Source organism: Ambystoma mexicanum, chromosome 12 (genome assembly GCF_040938575.1).
Source record: "Ambystoma mexicanum isolate Mex_15411 chromosome 12, UKY_AmexF1_1, whole genome shotgun sequence".
Lineage (NCBI taxonomy): Eukaryota > Metazoa > Chordata > Amphibia > Caudata > Ambystomatidae > Ambystoma > Ambystoma mexicanum.
Window position 1 is genome coordinate 286,397,076 of NC_090936.1, and position 23,227 is coordinate 286,420,302.

Genomic DNA, 23,227 nt, shown 5'->3' on the forward strand with positions numbered 1-23,227 from the left:
AGTAGCTTTTCTACCCCTACTCAACTCAAATGGTGATACACCAGTTGTACTGTGTGGGGTAAACCTGTGTGCTATAACCACCATTCTGACTGCTTCTTTCCAATTCATTCCATTGGCCCACGCCCATCTAAAGGCGTCTTTGAGTATTCTATTGTATCTTACCACTACACCATTAGGTTGTGGGTGATAGATTGCACTAGTAACATGCTTAATCGATTTTTTTTGTTCAAATACTCTTCCATCTCTCTGGAAATAAATTGTGGCCCATTGATAACACAACTTCTGGGTAACCTTCACGACCACATATCTCTTGCATCAAATTAATAATATTCTTGGTCGTGACACTCATAATTTTCACTTCTGCCCATCTCGTTAATATGTCAATAATTACCACACAAAATGTCTGACTTCCCTCACTCCACACTGGACCCATTATGTCAATACCTACTTTCAACCAGGGTCTACTTGGTATATCAGTCTTAACCATAGGGTACCATTACTCACACAATTCTTATCTGACTTATTACAAAGGATACAGTCTCTTACGCTCCTTTCGATTTGTGCATCGCATCCTGGCCACCGATACGTATTCCTTATTCTATTCTTCGTTTTGGAAATGCCTTGGTGCCCTTCATGTCCGAATTAAATTATTTTCTTCCTGATTTCATCTGGTGGAAGTAGTCTGTCTCCTCTAAGTAAATATCCATCTTGTACGCTTAACTTATCTCTGACAATCCATAATCCTTGTACTTCTGCCTCTTTAATTTTGTTGATGGGAATATGTTTACTGTTGATATTTTCTAACATAAACCTAATTTTTGTGTCTTTGTTCATCCCTTCCAACCATTAATCTTTGGAAATAGCTGAGTCTTGCAATATACATATTGTTTCTTGTTGACTTTCTTCACTTTCACTTTCACATTCTTCTTAAACATTTGTAAGCCTAGATAGGCAGTCTGCAGCATAATTCCTTACGCCAGGGATGTATTTAACCATACATTAAATTCTTGCATTCTATGGACCCATCTCCTTATTCTTGCCGATACCTTATCTAATCCTTTATTCATGAATAGTTCTACAAGTGGTTTGTGATCCGTGTGTATCTCAAACTGTGTTCCCCACACAAAACTCCTGAATTTGTTTACTGCCCATACAACAGAATTTGATGATCTGCAGAAGTGAGATCTAGGGTCGAAAATACTCTCACTGACCCCACAGTTGATAGTAACTCTTGAAATTGGGTAGTGGGTGTCTTTCAGGAATGATGCATTTGTTCAGTTCTCTGAGATCTATACACACTCTGACTTCTCCTGAGCTTTTCCTCACTACTACCAATGGTGACACCCATTCTGCAGCATCACTTCTTTCAATTATCCCTTGCTCCTCCTGTTTCTTCAATTCCTTTTTAACTTCTTCTCTCATGGCTAGAGGCACATTCATTAGCTTCTGTGTGACTGGTTTGCAATTTTCTTTGAGTTGTATTCTGTGTGTAATACCTTTCACACAACCTATTCCATCCTTGAATACCTCCTTCTTTATTGTCTTGGCAGTCATTTCATTTGATTTGATCACATAAACAGATTCTTCCGCGCTTGCATCCAATCTAACCTTCAGCCATGCTTGGTGTGTCCAGCTGAGGAAAGGTGATGCTCCCTTTTTCGATACATACACTTTCCCATTGGCGGTTATATCCTTGAAAGCCAACTTTGCTTCAAACCATCCAATAATGTCTATTTTCACACCACCATAGGCACTGGGATTATTGTCTGATTCATTTAACCAATTCGGACCAATCTTTTTCCATATTGCTTCTGGCAATAGTGTGTATTTCGCTCCCGAATCCATCATCATTTTTACTGGAGAGCCATTTATCATGATGATGGTCTTGGGACTTTCCAGTTCTGTTTAATTCGCACCATCACTGATGACAAAAACACATTCTTCCTCTTCATATTCTTCTGCACCACCAATTCAATTCATGTTTCCTTTATCTATCCTACAGCATTTGGCCAGATGACACCTTCCATTGCAGTTCTTGCAGATTATATGGATAGCTGGACATTCAGGACTGTTAGCCCAGTGCATGGGACTGTCACATCTAAAACACGTTCTGATTCTTCCTCTGCCACTTTGACTCATTTGAGGTTGACGATTATTTATGAAACACCCTCGGTTATATCCTCCATATCCGCGCCCAAACCCTCGACTCTTCATATCACCACTGTACTTGTATGTACTTTGCATCTTGGGTTCTTCTTTCCTCTTGATTACAGAACTTTGGCTGTTCCCATTATCAGCTTTCGTCAACTGATTTGCATTGATATTGGCATCTGGTTTCACAGAAGTACTTTTTACTCTATCCTCTAAAGTCTTTACACAATTTTCCATATGTTCAACTTCCTTAGCAATGCGTAGTACCATATTCAAATCAGTGTCATCTTCAGCCCATAGTCTTTCCCTAATCTTGGCACTATTACACTCTAGCATAAATTTATCTCTGAGTCTCTCATCTAGTTGTGGTCCAAATTTGCAGTTCTTTGCAAGTTTCCTTAAAGCAGTTATATATTGTTCTACACTTTCCCCGGTTTCTTGTGATCTCTTGCCAAACGTATATCTTTCCAATATTGTGCTTAGCTTTTTTTCATAGTGTTTATTTAATTTGGCAATACATTTCTCATATTCATTCATATCCCCTTCATCTGGTAAATTCGGTAAATCCTCATACTTTTCCTGTCCCGCTGTTCCCAAACAATGGAGTAACAATGACTTCTTCCTCTCCACATTGTAGTTTGTTCCACAAACCACTAATGCATAATGTTCAAAGGATTTTAAAACACCTTTTCCATGGCAAGTTTGGTTCTCCAGCTTCAAGTAAAAACATGGCTGATGGTGGAACAGTGTGCATTGTCATGTTTTCAACCGTGTATTGATCACCTGCCCCTCTGTTGTCGCTGATGACTACTGACACTTCTACATTAACTCAGGAGTCACACACTTTATTTTATAATTCTTCTTATATATCGATATGTGTGTGATGAAAGATCTTTCCTTACAATGCATTTATTTATTTTTCTCCTAATCTTCTTTTTATTTTTTATTTTTTTATAGGTACTGGGATGAGCAGGAGGGATGTAGTGGAGCAATTCAGATGCTCTCACTATTGTCCTCCCCAATCATGTGTGAAACACGCTTTAATACCCTAAACGGGTGGGCACATATATCAGTTGTTTGTTTACATATGCTGGTCTATTCAGCCCCTTGCAGCGCCACTCCGTCAGCCTGCATAGTATCAGTGGCTCTTGTTGTTCGTTGCTGTAGCAACACACTCAAACAAACTGCACGCGAACGACGCGTGTCATCATGTCACGGGTCCTCTTTTCTTTGCACGTCTGCTTAATCATAAGTAAAGCAATGGAAGTGCACGATCCACTCGAGGACAAGGGAAGCGCGCGATCCACTCAAGGACGTGTTTTCATTCAACACGGTCTCGCGGATGCTAACATCAAGCGCATGGACACTTCAATAATGACAATAGTATAATACCGCTCCAAAATGCTTTTGCAATGTTTAACACAACGCTTCCTCACAGGGCATACATAATGATTTGCACTGGTGCGGCTCACCTGTTTTTTTAAAGTTGCTGTACGGGTGCTCCGCTCATCAGCTGGTTACCGTGTTGTCTTCACTGCAGTTACACTGCCTTGTCGCGAAGTGAAGTATATAGATACGGGACGCATATGTTATAAAAAGTACTGGGTTTATTGATATGGTTATCTTGTATAAATATATATATATAAGGGGATAAGAGGGAGTCACTGCAGTAGGTTGCTTCAGTCTCTCCAACCGCTACTTCAGTGCCCACCTCCACATTCCAAATTCCTCTTCTAGAATCCTTCTGGCTTCCACACCAAGTGCAACACATGTACCATGCTACAGGGCTCACCTCCCTAGCCTCACAAAAGGTGGCTGCACCTTGGGGAAAATTGACACATTTCCTTGATTTGTCACACAACCCTCATCAATGCCATCAGATCACCAGTGACTGACTATGCAAAGGCAATTGGAACAGGGAACTCTCAGGCCAAGCCATGGGTGTATTTATGTGTGGGCAAGGGTGTTTGCCTCCCCCACTTTTATGTCACACCATTCTGTCCCACTCATTTGGCAGTGGCCCCTTTCATTTAGATGTCAGGTCCCCTGCCCCCTCCCAACATTTTCAGCATATTTACTGCACTGGTCCAAGTCCCCAAATTTTGGGAGAACATCCAAGTCTACAATTCTTTTTACCCTCCCCTGCTCCTTTCGGTTGGCCTTAAGACCCTTTTCGTAGGACAAAAAAGTATTTACACATTTTTACTACAAACAAAATTAAATGAAAACATGCATCCCACAACTTTGAGTATTTTTTAATATTCAGGACACAAAACATATACAAGCACCATTTAAAAGATGTTTAAACAGAAACAAAGTAAATAGGGAAATGGGAAGACAGAAGTTATACTGAGTCAGGGAAATATTCCTTATAGAAGTGAACTGATAATTGGGGCATTGAGATTGAGGAAGGTGGTTATGGAAAGCTTCTCTGAGCTATTACTGATATTCTTAAAACGCCACAGCATACAGATGTTTGTGGAATGGTGGATACATGACCTCCATCTCAATATGAAATTCTTTCTCTGAGAAAGGGTAAACAAGCACGGTATTTTTGCAGAAAATAAATGGTGTTTCAGCAAGATTTATCAAATCAGCCCAGCATGACAATGTTTGGAATCAATAGACAACAGAGCAAACAGCCCCTTTGCACATGGGCATATGCCAAGCATTCGTGTAAAGTAACCTGCTTTCTATTTTGTAATGTTTAAACACACTTTGCTCACACTACTTCTGCCCAACAAAAACACTTGATGATAAGTCTTTAAGAATAACTTACAACTCCGGTGTTTTTTCGGCACATTTCAAAGGGGCTTGGAGAGCCTCCGTTCCTCCAGCTTTCGTTACCAATTTCATCGCTAATAAAGAATTCGTTCAGCTTCTGTACACTAAAACAAACAAAGGACAAAATGCACATTTCATAAGGGAATGTTTTACCTGTATGTGGGTTATATTATAGTTACTGATTAGCACACAATCAGGTTATTGGCCATATCTGTGTAGACCTTGTATAGACCATGATCTCCCATCACACCATGTATACCCCATTTGTTTTCATAAAGAGAACTGCAACAATTGACAATCTCCCATGCACGGAAGGCAGTACTGTAAGTCATTCCAAAGATTTATTTATCTTTGCCTGCCCTGATAGATAAGGATACCAGACATGTTGGTTTGATTAGTTGGTGCACAATACGTTTTAATGTGCATCATTATTATTAGGGTATCTAATGAGTGCAGAGCTGACTTCAGGAAGCAATGGAGCACTTTACAATCATAGGGGGAAGAGCATGGTGAGGGAAGCAGAGAAACAAGTGAGTGAGGAGCTAACAACAGGGGAGGTGGAGAGCAGGCTGTTTGTCAGCAAGGGATCTATAAGCAACCAAGGAAGTAAATAGTGTGTATCAGATCATCCAGTTTTAGGTAGGGTGGGGAGTGTTTAGTCATTTATTAATTCGGAAATTGGACGAGGACTGTAAACAATTGCATCAAAAATTGTTTTGGTTGCACATTTCTAAAAGTTTTAATTCTGTTCTTTATTTTCCGAATTCATAAAAGCAGAGGGATACTAGACATACGTATGTATCATATACTGGGTGCTTTATATGAGGAGTGCATGTGTGTGTTTTATCAATAATCCTTATAAAATACCTGGTATGAGACATCATACATTTGCCTATAGTTGAGGAGCATACACACCAGAACCAGATATATTGCAACTTTGAATGCTATGTGAAGGATGTGCCCACCCTGTGCCAGGTGGAAAGGTTACTATGCATGCATACAACACGTTGAGAAAAGTTAAAATAGGGGCATTTCAAATGCATCTCCGGTGAGAGATGTGGTGTTTTGGATTGGTATTGAGCTGCACACTCTGCTACGAAGAGCTGCTTGGAAATATGGAGATACGTATGGTAAGAGCACCCTGGATGCCCAGTGCCTGCCCCAATGGTATTAGCATAATTGACCTAAAAACCTTTCACCTAAATCATGTGATTGACTTTTTTTAACCTTTTTTTCAGTCAAATTTAATAAAATATATATATGGGTCGGATAATGGTATAGATTAGGTTGAGGGGAAGTCCAAGGGTTGCGGGGGTCTCCCCCCCACATTTTAAACCAAAATAAAAATAAAATAAATTCGATCAAATGTGATTAGGTCAAATGTTTTAGGTCAAATAGACCCAAACCTCTCACCAATCCATGGTAGAGAATACTCCCCGAAGATGTAACGGAATGGTGCAGGTGGGATGATCATGCAACATATAGCCAGGAACAGGATGAACCCCTGTATTCTAAGGTAATGTACATTCTTTGAGCTGAGGGTGGGTTGAAGAGGTGCTTCCCTGGCCATTGTTCTGCACCCTTGCTGATTGCTCTCGGCAAGTGTTCTCTAATCTAAATAGGGCCATAATAGATATGCAGACAGAACGTGGAACAATGGTGAGAAGTTGGCTGAACCACAACGCAAGCCATCCACTTCACATCTGCTCAAACCCACTAATGACTTTTTAACAAACCAGGAACCTGATTCGATGCTCAGCAGTGCATGATGGCTTTGCTTTGGTCTAACATCCTTTCTCTACCACATGCCTCAAAACAAAAGCACTGAAAACCGATCGCTGCCTGGTGTTAACACTTTCTTATTTTCCTTCTTTTTCTCTGTCTGAACATCACCAACTATGAACAAAGAGACAATCTTGGTAATTCATAATCCTTAATCCCTAATCCTTGCAAATACACAGAAATATATGCCAACCAAATGCAGTAGATCTTTTCCTTGGTGCTAATGAATTGCCTGGAACTGCTGATGCTGTCCCTAGTTCACCTTGATTAATCAGGGTTTACCAGTGGCAGGTAGGTGTTTGATAATTTTAGGAAGACAAGACATATATCCGACCAGACTATTTGGTTTAGCAGGTTAGCTACAGTGATATCATCTTTAAATGTCTAACCAGGACCGTAAATATGGGAATGGCACTTTAGAAGATTTGAGGTTTCAGTTGCCCCACTTGTTCAATCTTTCCAGGGGAGCTTTGTTATTTGAATAGAGAACAGCACAAATATCAAGGTTGTCAAGATCTAGGCCAGGGAGATCAAACTTGGGATGTTTGCAAATGATGTCTCAATGCATTATTTGGATCACAAATGCCCTATATCCATCTAAAAAATAATTACCCAACTTCTCCAGTGTTTCTATATAAATTATCACAAAGCGGAAGTGCATAATATAACTCCTCCTCAAGCAACCAGATAGATTTGGAGAGCCAATTCCCTATACATGGTTTTGGGAAATCTATACAAATATCTTTGACATTAATGGAGCAAACTGCCCCATTGTTTTTGGGGATGTCACAAAACAGCAAAGAGAGCGGCAACATGTATAATTTCGTGTATGGGGAGGATTGTAGTGCTTGAAATAATTATCATGTTCAGGCTACAATATGATTGTATCCTACAAAACCTGTCTGGAATGGTAGGTCGCCCAGAGTCTCTTAAAGGAGAAATTGCATGTCGGTATGTCTGTGATGGGCATCCCTTTTCACTGGACCAAAAGCTATACTCTCAGCAGTTTGCTTTCTCTGCTAACAGTCATGTGGTTCAACCTGTGGCAATACAGCAAACTGAAGAGTCTTTCCTGGAGGAAGGGGTCGGGGTCCCCATCACATGTTAGTTACCATTATCCTGCAATTGAGAAGCTGTGATTTTCAGTGGAGATCTACTACAATACGTGTTTCTAAGTGGAGGTAAAAAGGAAATATAGCTGCTCTACTTCCAGAGCTTGAATGGAACAGAGGCAGGAAGCAGGGACCACAAGTGGCACAGAACATCTGACTCTTACCAAGTGGAGACTGTAGACAACAATATTTTGAAATCTACTGAAGAAAGAACAATACCAGCAAGTGCGAGCAGCGTGGCAAAGGATGAAAAATAAACAATACCATTACAACAATTTACCTGTGATTTACTGTGACCTGGGAGCAGAGAGATGTAATCAGGGAGGTAAAATTACACTCTGGGAATGACAAGGAAATCCTGTGGACAGGAACTAGAACACTGAGAGAAAGTGTGAAGCAAAGTAACATGATAAGCAGAAGGATCGAAAGGGCAAAGCAACCAACCAGGAAAGATAGAGAGAGTGTAAAGATAGAGAGAGAGAGAGGGAAGAGGTTGAGTCCTGCAGGGTTCCACCCTATCCTCAGTGATCGTCAATCTATACATGGAGTGCTGGGAGCCCTCCTAGTCACACACAACATCCACATCCACCAATACACTGACGACACACAGCTATACCTCAAGATCAACTCCATCAGGGACATCCATAGGCTTAAAACCCACCTATCGCTGATCCAGTCTTTGAAGTCCAGGGCATACTTGAAGCTCCACATCTTCAAGGCCGAATTCCAACTCCTCGAAACAACAACACTGAACAACCAGACATACAGACCTGGCTATCAGCCATGAACTCTGAGGGCTTCACACCCAAGCTCACCTCCTGCGCTAAGTCCCTTGGGTACGACATTGACAAGCACCTCTACTTCAAGACACGCATAGCTAAGAAAACTCAAACAGCTTTCCCTCCTGCTTAAGGTCAAGCATTTCCTCCCTCCAGACAGCTTTTAGATCTACCATTCAAGCACTGGTCCTACCCTACCTGGATAGGGGCAATGCTATCTCGAAGGCCTCCAGTCATCGTCCCTTGTGCCGCTAAGAAGTGTCATGCACGTGGCTGCACGCCTCAACAAGGGTCTATGCAGATACAATGACACCACGCCAGCCCTTATAAACCTTCACAGGCTCCCACTGCACGCACAAATCACCTTCAAGTCTTGCTGCATCATCTATAAGACAGTCGACCTCAAGTAACCCAGCTACTTTGTGGAAAAACTCAGCATCTACGATGGACAGCACACCACCAGAAGCCAGGAAACATGCAGAGTTCAAATCCACTGTTGCAAAGAGGAAAGGACCAGAAAACAAGCCTTCCCTGCCTATGCATCAAAACTATGGAACCTCCTCCCCAACGGCATCAGACTCACCCCCACCCTCTTACAATTCAGAAAAGAACTCAAGACCCACCTCTTTAAGCAGTCTCTCCACCTCAACACCTAGGCCATCACATCCCCCCTCGCACCACCTACACACGTCCGTCCCTCTCCTTCCTGCCGCCCAGTGCAGCTGTAGCCTCCTCTTTGCCCTTCGGTATCTTACCCCGCTGTATGTCTGTTCTGTTGTTATTACTGAAAAGAGCTCTGTTAGGCCTCTGTGATGTTGTACACCTATGTAAGGTGCTCTGTTATGTGTCTGTGGTGTATACCTCTGTAAAGCACTATACTGCTTCTCAAAGCTAGGTCTGCACTCAATAAATGCAATCATCATAGTAATAATAATAATAATAATAATAATAATAATAATAATAATAATAATAATAATAAATACATAAATAGAGAGTGAGGGAACAACGAGAAGGCCACAATACTATGAACACAAACAAATGTTGCTTAAGAAATGGTGGACTTTAGCTGTAGTTAAAGAAAGCCAAAAGGCTCCCATGCCTTTATGTAAACCGAATTATGAGATTAGTTTTAGAGACACAGGGGAGCCTCACAATTAAAGGGGTGTTTAATGACATTACCCCTCCGTAAAATAAATGAATCCTTTAATCCTTTGACAGCATCGAAAGGGACTTTCGGTTAACAGAATTTGGGATTAGAATGTCTAGAGCTTTGCCATTGGGCTCTACACCCGATCAATAAAGCCACAACTACTAGAAAGTTAGTGCCACTCGAACAATTTGTGGGAGACGGGTGTACAGACTAAATGGGCCTAATCTTGATGCCGTATACTACTTTTCAGAAACCTAGCATACTTTTCACTGAATACTCAGAGTCCCTCCGCAGATGTCCCCATGATGTCAAATGTGATCACATTGTTGGTAGCTGCTATGGTCTCCTGTATGTGCTTATAACGAGTTGAATTCAAAATTGGCATCACTTCCCACACTAGCCAAAAGTCCTTGGTTTTGTTACAATTAATCGAATCATCTTAGCAATGTATTAACATAGGTTTTGTCACTACATTTCAATAGTTCTGTTATGCTGTATCTTCTCCAGGGCCACAGTCCATGGTCCCCAATTCATAAAAAGGGCTGGGGCCCACTATATTACATTTCCGAAAAACAGAATGTATTTAAATTGCACCAATGCATGTCCTTAGGAGAACTATTTCAAATCCTGTTGCAATTTCACTGTATGTCTGTTTCATGGGTCCTGCTTCTACCTCACTACCACTTGTAGTAAACTCTTCCATCTTGCACTCCCCTTCCTCCCCTCTCTCCCCCTTCATGTTATGAGCACTTGCACATTCCATATCGTCTCACGAACTAGTCAGAATGTTTGTTCCTCCCTTGTCCCGCACTTCCCTTCTTCTTGCTCTCATGCTAAAGCACTTGCAAGTTCCGAATGTTTCAAGACCTTTTAAGAACGTTTTTGTTTTTATTTTATCCCTTCCTTGTTCCCTTCCCTTTTCCCCCTTGTCTTCATGCGCATCAAAACACCTTGTTGTATAGTGTGTATTACAAATGACCAATAAATAAATACAATAAACAAAAAACGATACTGGACTGCCTCCGGGAGGACTACATGTTACAATGGTGCCCTCAAAATTTGAAAATACTGGACATGATGCAGGCACCCCATTGCAAATGGAACCAACAGTGTACACAAGGCCCCGTGGGGCCCAACAGCAGGCGTGGGAATGGGGGGGGCAGATGTTCCTCTTGTTTACTTGTCATGTATATGTTGAAAAGGCAAATAAAAACAAATAAAAATGGAAGTGTTTGTTAATCTTACTTTGCAAGTTTTATCTAACGTAATTGGATTGCAATTGCTCCTCTGGGAAATGGTCTCTGGCAGTGTAAGGAAAAGCTTCATCATATTTCTAATTATTATTTTTCTTCAACTCTGTCACCTTATCACTGCCAGTGTAGTCCATACATATAAGCATCCAATGATGTTAATGTTGTAATGTCTCCTTCCAATTTTTGAAGATCCTCACTTAATTTCTTAGCCACTATCCCTGCCATTCCTCATTTTTTTTATTTTTTATTGAAGCACTGAGTGGTTTATTACATATATTACAAAATAGCAGCGACTACCAAGACAGTGGGCCTCATTACGACCCAGGCGGTAAGTTACCGCCTGGGCCGTGACTTTACCACCATGGCGTAAACTATGTTTACGCCATGGTGGTTGGCGGACTTACCGCCCCATTCCGACCTAAGCGGGGCGGTAAGTCCCCAATCCCCATTTACCCTTCCCCATTCCCATTTTTGCCCCATAGGGCATAATGGGAGTGGGGAAGGCGTTAATTACGCCACCGTAAATTACGGTGGCGTAATTAACTCCATGGTCCCTTAGCGCCATGGATTTTAACACCTGCTAAAACCAGGTGTTAAAAGCACCATGGCGCTAGGGGACCTCGTAATTGGCGGTAAGGGGTCGGCGCAGCTAACGCTGGCATTAACCCCTTACCGCCAGGGTCGTAATGAGGCCCAGTATTCCATGTATACAGTAATCAACGCAGAGGAATCACAACTGCTGTACAGTAGCCACTGTTTCTGCCTCATGGCTTTGTCATGTGCTCATGAGGGCCATTAAGTCCTCTCAAAAGGCCAACCAAATGTCCTTAGTGTAACATCTACCTGGAAGAAGTAGTAAATAACGTTCCTCTGTGTCATTAGCCCACAAAACGTCTGCAAACCACATGTCCACCTTGGGGGGCAAGCTGTGTTTTGTCATCTCAGCAATATACTTCATTTAGCTAATAGCAGCCCCAGGTTAAAAATGATGTGGGTGACTGCAGATATTGTCCCAGCAACTACAAATACGAGGGTCCCTCCACCTGAAATCTCATGATCTTAGACAATAGCTGGCATACTTTTCCACAGTAGGAGATACATTTGGGATATGCCCAAAACATATACATTAAGCTTGCATCAAGGGAGAGGAACCTGGGGCATCTGCCCTCACAATCTAGATTGAACTATTGGATTCTTCATGGGACATAATGTGGTCTATTAAGAATTTAAAAGTGGATAAAGAAAGACTAAAGAAAGTAGGGAAGCCAACTCTACAGGCGCCACTCCTCTCCAGTGCACTCAAAGATTTCATAAATAAGCAGTATAAAAGAACGCTGGATCAGACCAAAGAACTGTCAGATGCAGAAATCCTGGAGGCCATCCAGGACCTTCCACCTGTAAGCAAAGCAAGGAAACTAACATCAGGGATCCCAAACCAGGCCCAGATTCAATCAGCTATCCAAAATCAAATACTAGAATCAAAAGAGACGTCCAACGTGCCCAGAATTGAGACAGAACCCAAAAGGTGTTCAGCAAACCTAAATAACGAGGTGCCCAAGGTTAAGAAATCCAACAAAGAAGTGGTTTCACCAGGAGGGATTACCAATTTGGGCGACTGCTTTCTAACTGGTACTCAAAACAATCCAGTTCCGAAGGAAAGAACCTCGAAATCAAGCAATTCGACTAGTAATAAAGAATTTGGCTCAACGCATGGAAAACAAACCTCCTCCACGCCCATACGTGGCCCCGAAACTAAAGCATTCTCACCTTTGACGCAATCTGAGCCGTGGCCTTTCCCGTGTGTCTAAATTTCGATGATGGCCAGACCCAAACTGAAGACCATTCGGAAACTCCTGACTTATCGATTCAGCACTCTCCACGACCCCGATCCCCTCCAAAAAATCGAAGACTTAGTGAAATATCTAGCTCAGGAAACAAGGATTCGCCATCCAAAAAAACAGATCTTCCTATAATCATGTCAGCAATCACAATAGCTCTAGCACCGTTCGGGAAGCTGTATGAAGCGATCAATGATTCACTGAAAGACAGTGCTGTTTTAACTGCAATGATACACAGCAAATTAATCTTTGTTGAAGGCTACATTACAGCTTTAGACAAAGAAGTAAAGACCAGAGAGAGATGTAGGACTCAAAGCTGAACAGACTAGAAAATCTTTTACAGCGTCTTAAAACACGTTTGATAGTAACTCTGGAAAAAGAAACTCAGACCGAAGGCCTCCCGAGTCCCCCTGAACTGGCCCCTGTCTTTAAAAGACAAACGGAAAGGCCCCCTCAATCTACAGTGGGATCGGCCTTACACCAGAGAGGAGCGGAAAACCAACAACAAAAAACAATATCATGCTCTAAAAATAAGCCATTGTGGAAAATCACTAAGGTCAGTGATCTGATTTCCAATGGTACACAAAGTGTGTCGGCTCTCGACCCCTGATGTCTGCTAGAACTAAACAAAAAGATTCAAAGAAAGAAAAACCAACGACATCTATCCAAAAACAAAGTCTCAATAACTCAGTTATCTGTATTTCTACCTCACCTAAGATTAGTGAGGATTTCATAGCCCAAAGTTCTCTGATGGATGTAACCCAACACTTGGACATAATAGAGGAAAGAACACAGCAGTCAACAATTTCAAATTACCCGTTTCCTCAAACTCCGACAAGATCAGCTTGTGCCACAGTTGGGGTAAGCACTCTCCCTGTCGCAACGACACAAATGGAGCATAAAGCCATCAGACTGAAATCTGACGTGTCGCAACAGAACCAGCAAAAAGCATCACCAGTTTCAAATAATCGAATCAATCGAAGAACTAGCCCATTGAGACGCCTAAGGGAGGATCAAGATAAATCAAGTGGCCGGTCTACACGGCCAACTCGTCTCTTTAAAATTGAGCAAAAAACTACCAACAACCACTACATGATCCTAAATAGAAATACGGTTGTTAGAACGCTAAAAAAGGTGAAACTCTTACAGAATTTAAAATCAGATGACTTCACCCTCATCGAGCCGTATCACAGAAAGAACCAAGCAAAGGCCTACCTACGCATCAAAAAATGTGCACTTGACGAAATACCACAAGAAATATAAGCGGAGTTAGCCCACTTGGGTTTTAATCTCTACGAGATGCCATCTACCAATTTAAAAGAATCGTCAAAAGATAATTACACAAAATCACCCTGAAAAAACTATAGATACAAATCACAAACAGAAGACCTTTACAGATCAGCGAGAAGGGGAAGAAGCCCACAATCAACAACCAACAAAATTTCAAGAACCAACGGATCAACATCAGACTGACTTCTTTCAACTGTACGCCCAAGGTACACCATAAGGAGCGACGAGAAAAAAGATGGTAGAGAGGACTACAGAAACACATACGATAATGTACGGAAGCAATCCTACTCAACAACTTACCATATCCGTAACCAAGACGAGAGAGTATCTCCGCTTAATCAAAGGATCTCAGAAAAAATTACGGACCAGACCCCGATCGGCTCCGAAAAAACAATCAAGAAAGACAAATGGAGCTGGTTCTGCAGTGTCCGAACACCAGAGTACAAAATATAGCAACCAACCCGGGGTTGTTAAGCCAACACCACTCATCCCGCAACCATCTCAGCCAACAGTTTACAAAGAAACCATAAGTATAGCGCCATGGAACACCAGAGGTCATGTTCATCTTACCAGGCCGGACACTTATGATCTGGGCTCCCATGACATTATATGCCTACAGGAAACGTGGCTGTGGGAAAAACCGGCTCTAGACGGCTACTGTATTGAAATTTCTCTGGCCTTCAAAAGACCCTTGGGTCGCCCATCCTCGGGCTTACTGATAGCGACCAGAATAGGATCCGGTATATCCATCACAGAAGTCATAACCCGCAGCTACGAAATTCTGGCCGTTTTGACCACATGGAACACTCCAACTCAATCACCCAAGTCTACAACACCAGACTCGGTAGCTATTATAAACGTTTACTGGAATCTGCAAAAGATTTCTACAGTGAACTTTTGTGACAAAGTGGCCAACACAATCTACGAGATTGCAATTAAATACAAATCTCTTAATATTCTGATCTGCGGGGACTTCAACACGAATTGTACTGCACATAGCACGCTCGAAGCAAAAGAACCCTATAACTCCTCTGCAACAACTAGGGGTCTTGTGTGGAGCTCCATCATGAAATCCAGAAACCTTTTCAATTCTGCTACTGCCACACATTCAGATACCTTAATACCGACCTGGGAGCGTGATAGGTCTTCAGCTACTCTCGATTATATCTTTGCTTCCGAACCAGTGTTTTTTAACATAGTGTCAATTGAAGTAATCAGAACGAAGTAAAGTGACCACAACCTACTGAACCTTACATGCAGAAGTAAACGGAGCATATCGCAATTCTATGACTCAGCCATTGAGACAAACTTTCAACAAACTCGGCTACGTATGATCGCCTCTGATGTTCACAAACTCACAGACCAATTCACCATATTAATGTCTGACCCCACATCGCGAAAGGGAATGGCACGATCGAGCTACATTCCCATTCTTCTTCCCTTCAAAAAACCTAGGAAGACCTGCAAAAACCCTAGCAATCGCCATACTCATGAGTACAACTCAGCTCTGGTTACCAAACGCAGATTTCTAAGAAAACTAAAAAGAGTGGCAACAACACTATATCAACCTATACTCTGGGAAAAACTTATGGTTGAAACAAGAAATTACAAGCAATGGCTGAGAAACTCGAGATGTGTTCTATATCAGTCGGACGCCGAAGAGATGCTGAAGGTTCTGTCTAACAAAAAATCCAGAGACTTCTGGTCGCTAATTAACAAATCGAACAAGCTTCCAAACTCGCAGATGATCAATCCAGTGTCGGAAGAAAAATGGACCGCTCCTTTCCTGAAACTGTTTGAATCAGTAAAAGGCAAAGTAAACAAAATCAGGTGACCAAACGATATAGTCTGGGGGGACCAGACAGAGATCGTCGCGATCAAATCTACTATCCTGAAACTGAAGTCGTCAAGAGCACCAGGGCCAGACAGACTCGCAAATTGCGACCTCAAACAACATCCAGATGACTGGTCTAACCTTATCAGCTCAATTTTCGAAGTCTGCCGAGAAAGAAAAACAAACCCTGACTCCTGGACAAAAGCGGTGATCGTTCCGATTTTCAAAAAAGGAGCCAGAGACGATCCCCTGAATTACAGGCCAATAACCCTTCTTGATGTCATCGGAAAGGTTTTTGCCACTATTCTTCTGAATCATTTCCGCAAATGGGCTTTCACTTCACCATGCTCAGATCCCTTACAAACAGGATTTCGAAAAAACGCCAGCACTAGTGCCAACATTCTGTGCCTGAATCTACTCAAAGATAGAGTCCTGACTGGAGCACCTCGGATGTTTCTAGCGTTTGTCGATCTATCCCAAGCTTTCAACAGAGTGGACAGATCGAAACTGTGTGCACACTTAGGACCTGGCATTGTCCAGAGAGCATCTTGGAACCTATAATCGACCTACATTCAAACACCAGTATAAAAGTCCACTTAAATAACCAAGGTCTAATTTCGAATTCCATACCGACTTTTCGTGGAGTGAAGCAGGGCTGTCCTCTGGCTCTAGCCTTTGTTCATATCTTTTCTCAGAGACTTTAAAGAGACCCAAACCAAAATCAGATCATTTCCACCAAAAATAGTCAACACAAGGGTCCCGAGACTTTTATATGCTGATGATTTGATATTACTTGATCTCACTCAGGTCGGTCTGCAACGACAACTGGATAACTTCACAGCTTACAATACTGAAAACATTTTGGAAATCAATAAGTCAAAGACTAAGATAATGATTCTGTAAAAACCAGGAATCAAAAAGAAAGAGACCTATCAATGCACCTCAATGAGACGAAAATAGAAGTGGTTGATACATTCAAGTACCTTGGAGTGCAACTTGATTGTACCAAGAAAGCCCGGAACATGCAAGATGCACTGTGGTCTAAGGCCAAGAATTTGGCTGCACAACTGAGAGCAGTCGATCGAAAATATGGCAAATTTTCTCTCCAACCGGCGATCAGCTTCTATAAGGCCAAGATCATTCCTTCGCTGATATACGGTATGGACGCTACACCTTCAATTCCTCCGGTCCTCTGGCTCAAACTTGAAGGTTTCATCTAGAGATGTGTGCTGGGCCTACCCAATTCCACTGCTGTTGCTCCGATAAGACGGGAACTCGGCCTTGTCTCCCTAAAAGCAGTGGTGGACATCAGTACTTAACAGTTATACAGGAAAGTCATCGATCCTGAGAGCATGGAAATTTACTGCATGATTGCAGAAGAGATCGATAAAGGCAGAAATCACTGTATGAATGAGTGGGCCATGGACCAAAATCTAAAACTGCAGAAAATTGCGTGCAGCAAAGACGACCTAAAGAGTAATCCTTTTTGGATTAAAACTAAATTGGAAAGTTTGGACTGGATTTCTACTACGGAAAAAGACAGATTTAACAAACTACTAGTCCATCTCCCTATGATATCAACAAACTGAAAGAACCTATGGCTTACTGTAAAAGATAGCCAAATAAGAATATTTCTGAAAGCTCGTCTCAACGTCCTGCCGACGCAGGAAATCCTAGCGATAAGAACAGGATCCACGGCAAAAGCATGCAGACTCTGCAAAAATCCTGAAGAGACAGAATCTATTAGACACCTGCTGATGCTCTGTCCAGCTATGCACCAAGCCAGGTTAGCCTTTTTTAGTCCTCTGACGGTAAATTCATTTGCTGGCAACGAAGACATTTGGTGGAATTGCCTTATCACAGGGGACAAGACATGATGGCACATGGCGTCTGCCAAACCTCTGAACTTGGCAAATGAAAAAATAAAACTGAATATTGCCGTCTGATCCCTGTCCACCACTTCCTGGTCGAAATGGTGACTGTTGTCCCCTGCGTGATGTCTTCGCAAATCTTTCTTTTCTGTGACTGAAATTGTTTGTGATCTTGTAAAAATCTTATTTGATTGTATACAAGTAGATAAAAAAATAAAAATAAAAAGTGGATAAGATGAAATTTGGAGTTAAAGGAGATCGCCTTAGTCAATTTCCATATTGTCACCCATTATGCATCTGGAAAATCCAGTTGATGATCATGGCACCACTTGGGCCTTCGAAAGATCAGTGGTTGCATTGCACTGTTTGTAAGAGTGCCTTGACATTCAGGGGAAGACATATTCTGCTGCCGCAGCATGCTAGTCCCAATATGACATTGCTGTCTACCCACCAAGGGCAATTTTCATTTTCTAACCAACAATATGTCCAGCCCCTTGCCCCACCCTCACTGCCCCCCACACATTAGCAGTGCAAAGTCCCCCCGGCCCAAAAACCAACAACCATGAACAGAACCAATGCATTCGCCAAGGGGCTTAATACTTCAGTGCTTGGCAAGAACAGGATAACAAGTTTGGTTACACTAAGGCTTTATACAGTGGTCAGAGTAAATGGAACAGGATCAAACATGCATGTCACCACACTAACAACCCAGATCAGGAGGCACCAGGGGTGGATGCATCCTGCCTGGGGATCTTAGTTTCGATAAATGATACCGCTCCTCCGGGCACTGTGAAAAAGTACGTTTAGTTCTCATATTGGAATCTCAGCTCAAAAGGAAAAAGCATTGTATTTTGTAGTTTCCTCTCCCGGAACACCTTCTTGACTCACAGGAATGAGCAGAGTTCCTGTTGGACCCCTGTAGGGAAGTCAGGGCAGAGATGGATGGAATGGGATTTGAACCTGAGTTCCTTTTGTTCTCTTGCACACTTCAGGAGTAGATTTCTGTCCCTATAGCTTAACACCTGCACTATGATTGGCCACAGGTAGTCCCCAGGTTTAGGTTTTGCAGACAGTAAGCAATGCACCCTCTCTATCATGAAGCGTGACAAGAGCTCTGGAATACACAATATTTTCCAGAAGAGTTCTTCCACTGCCTGTTCTATGTTGCCTCACGCTGCCTCTTCAGGCACCCCAATGATGCGGATGTTGTTTCTGAATAAACATGACTCCAAAGCATCACACTTTGCCTTGCCTCCCTTCATGTCTTTGATCAATGTGTTTCTGGTGCATTGTATGCCAAGAACGGCGCCCTCAGCCGTGATAATTCTGCCCTCTGCTTCATTCAGTATCTGGGTTTCCTTTTCCATATGTGCGCAGATAGAGGTGACATTGACTGTGATATCATGCAATTTGTAATTTATGAAGTGAAACCCCTTCTGCAACGAATGCAACACCTGCTGCATGTTTGAAGGGTCAGTGGGAGGAGGGGTGCATTGTTCTGTAGGATTGGCTGCGTCCTGGGCCAGAGCGATGTGAGCCCTGGGTGCGTTGTGGTGTAGCGGTCCATGCTGCCAGCACCCTTGATCATCCTCACACTGCCCTACCCCTGAATCGGCTTGGATCAGACATTTGCCAGAAGAGCCCTTGGGTTCCAGGTGCACCACATAAATGGGCTGTCCAGAGCAGTGCACTGTATGTGTGTAGTCAGCTGCAGCTGACCATCAGCGGCTGAGTCGGGCCCCCATCTCACATTCACACAAGTGAAGAGCACTGCTTAGTGAAGTGAATCACTGCAGAGTCACCAGGAAGTTCATCAACCGCATCTCCCATGGCAGCTGTTCATGCAGTAAATCTGTAGTGGGTCCGTCCACAGGCCCAACATTAGCCAGGGGCCTCCGGCTCCTCCCCACAAGCTGCTATGGAGCTCACTGCAAATAGACGCAGAGTGCTTCACCCCATAGGACCACTCGCCACAGGCGGGGACACACATCACTTAACTAAAGTTAGCATGTGGGATGAGTCACCCACACCAGTTTGGCTCTGCCAAGCTCCCAGCTGCACTGCCAGGCTGTCCCCTGTGGCCGCTGGGTCCCATATAGGATGAGGGGCTGAGGAGAACAGCTGTCCCTGGATCTTCTGGACCCACTCATGACTGATGGGTCTCCGACTAGGTAGACAGGGGGCACACCATCCAGTGCGGAGCGTGAGCCCAGCGCTGAAAGGGCAAGTTAAAGAACATAGCCAGAGGCGTAACTTGATCACTGTGCTCACACCCTCAAAAAGGCACCTCCAGCGCGGGGTGAGCATTCAAACCTCTACACAGAGTTCAAATGGAAGGTGCTGTCTTCCGCGGCTGCACTGCAGCACCCCTACCCATGCCATTCTGTTGTGAGAACAAGCCAGTCGCTGCCATATTTATTTTGTTGGACATATAGCCAATAATGAGAAGTTGTTTTTGACGAGAAATATCAGATATCATTTCAGATACCACTTCTGCCTTCCAGCCTCTACAATAAGTTCCCCAATGGCAATAGGATTGTTGGAGTATTTCCTTATATGTTCCCCTTTTGGTATCTATCCCCTTCTCGGATCTCAGCTACACATCCTCAGCTTAGGATCATCATTCCGAATTGTGGACAGATAAGGATAGGTTATTTTATCATGTACCCACAAATCAAGGCAAATAAAAAAAAACTCTCACCCTTCATAGTGAACATACTTTTTATGTTTTAAACAGTTACATTCTTACCAGAGTTAACGAATATATATGATGATACATTTACCAGATAGTAAATGAACATCATTGCAAGTAATGGCGAGGCATTTATCAACTCACAGACATGCCAGGTTACACAGGCTAAAGAGTATTTATGTTCACCACAAGGTGATATGAATCATCGTTGGAAAATATAGCATTGCTGTCAACCGCGCCATAAATTTACTATCTTATTTTATTTATAAAAGCAGGCCTCGAATTATCCACAACACGCGAGAAAATGAAAACAGGTATCTTTCAACCAAAAGCAATCCTAACACTCAAGGTCACGGCCTACCTGAAGATTATGACTCACATCTGTTGGCCTCTTCAATAAAAGGAAATCCTTCATTGCAATTGATTTTAAAACAGCAGATTCACAACAACCGGCTTGAGGAAGTTGAGGAAAGTGCTGTTTTCATTTCAAACAGACATTCTTTACCAATCAGTTACGCATGAGGCTCCTTCTACCCTTACAATGTAACTTACCATTCACAATGAAATGGGATGCTTTACAAACCTTCAGACATTAAATTGGCTCAGGGTAGCGTCTCCCCTTCTCTCTGCTTCTCGTCAGAGGCAACCGCACAAACCTCTCTGGTTAGGCAATAACGCCCCCCAACACTGTCCAAAACCTCACAAAAGGATTTGCAAACTATCTCCGCGCAGGGCAGGCTTCAGTATTCCTTTCAGTATTATCTCACCTGCCTTGCCCCAAAAGGAAGATCTTCACACGACCTGCCAAAACCCGCTAAAGGCCACGGCAAACAAACAAACGAGCCTTCTTTTCTGTCACTGCCTTTCCTCCTTGTTAGAAACACGTATACATGTTTCTAGATCATGAGTCTGAGGCCTTCTGTCACCAGTGCTTATCTCGCCTGTCCCTATTATCACGTGCTACCAATGTAATTGGCCTCCTCTGACACACAGTGTCCAAATGTGACCAAATGACTCAAATGTCAGCTAAAAACAATACATTTCATTCGTTCTCCAACTGGGACCTTTAGCTGCACTCTCCTGATTCCCTCTGCACGTTTCTTTCGCAACAAACATGAATCTTTCTTTTTCTATGAAGTGGCTTTTGGGGGTCAAATCCTAAAAAATGTGGGGGGACTCTTTAACATACGTAGTGGGGTGTGACATCACCAGACATTAGCATATACAGGTGGCATATGCACTTTCAATTGGCTTTCCATAACCATACAAATTGCACAGATTGAATGGCATTTACCTTTCACAAACTCAACACCTACCTAAAACGAAGGGAGGATATTTTCCTCTAATAGTGTTTGAAAATGATAAAAGGTGTGTATGGTTTAAACTCCAAGAATTAATACCAATGTTTGCCCTGGAACATGCAGTCCCGAAATATGTTATTTTCAACTTTAGTTGTATTTTGTTTTTCATCAGGCTGTATGGTGCAGTGGTGACGTGCAAAGAACAAGTCAAATGTTCTAATTTTACACACAACCTCTAAAATACCCAGGGGGACTGCGGCCACCCTCAGAAAAAAAGTGGGTGGACTCTGTCCACCTGCATGTACCCTCGACTTCAGCCCTGCGTGCAAGGTTCACATTCGATAGTAACACTTCCAAATGCTCACTTGTTCATCTCTCATGCGTCTCATGATCATGCGTTTCATGAGTCTTGTCATTTTCTTTGTCCCTCAGACGGTGGCTCCTACTTCTTTGTAGCTTGAATTACTCTAACCCTGCCATGCTCATGCACCAATGGCTTATCATCCAGGCTAGCACTTTAAATGGTATATATGAACCTACTTATGCAACACACTACCTCAAATTCTACTTTCTACTTAAGGGTGAATGTACCTGCAGCACAGAATCTGTGATTCACTTGTATTTATCTGACAGGAATGAAACATGTCAGGCGAAGAGCACATGGTTTAAGTGATGTGCTTCATCAAGTGGAACGGGACTAATGAAGAATCAGAGCCTATCCTGGCATACAAGTGCATACAAGTGCATACAAGTGCAACAGGATTTCAAATATTCACCCAAAGGCAATGCTTTGGAGCAATTGAATGTCATTTTGTTTTTGCCCAATTCAATGTATTCAATGTAGGATGGAAATCCAAAGAGACATCAGTGATTATGGAGTTCCTATGGATAATGTAATAAAGTGAATGACAATTCTTAAGGTACATATTGTAATTGATCATTGTATTCAGTAATATAAATATTTGTTTGCTATATATGTGCTATAGTTTTGCAGTGGTTGTTTAAAATTTTGCATTAATAATTTGGAATAAATATTGTGTAAATTATGGATTTGAAGAGGCAATCTTTGAGACTATGAATAGAGACACACATTGTGGTATTGGATGATCAGAACCGGTTTTGTGTCTCTTATTAATGGCATATATTCATACAACCACTCAAGAAGTGTACCGCTCCAGGACCCATCAAAATGTTACGCATGTCAGACACCCCAAGACAATCACTCCATGCTCAGGTGCAAAAAGGCACCAGTATACTAGGTCAAACATCATCCAGGGCCCAAACTAGAAGCATCTCAAGGTACAGACAACATTCACTTCTCATGCAATCCAATGACCATATGGAGCTGCCCTCTTGCACTGCTTCCATAGCCATGTATGTCAAACGGCTA

General features: G+C 42.5%; 1 protein-coding gene across 4 annotated transcripts in view; it reads right to left on the reverse strand.

Moving 5' to 3' along the window:
• ABCC9 (ATP binding cassette subfamily C member 9) overlaps positions 1-23,227 on the reverse strand; it is a 1,387,936-nt gene that overhangs the window by 864,399 nt on the left and 500,310 nt on the right. For all 4 annotated transcript variants that reach the window (XM_069628445.1, XM_069628446.1, XM_069628447.1 and 1 more), the window contains exon 14: positions 4,931-5,039. In XM_069628445.1, coding sequence (XP_069484546.1) covers positions 4,931-5,039 — 109 coding nt within the window. The remainder of the gene's footprint in view (positions 1-4,930; positions 5,040-23,227) is intronic.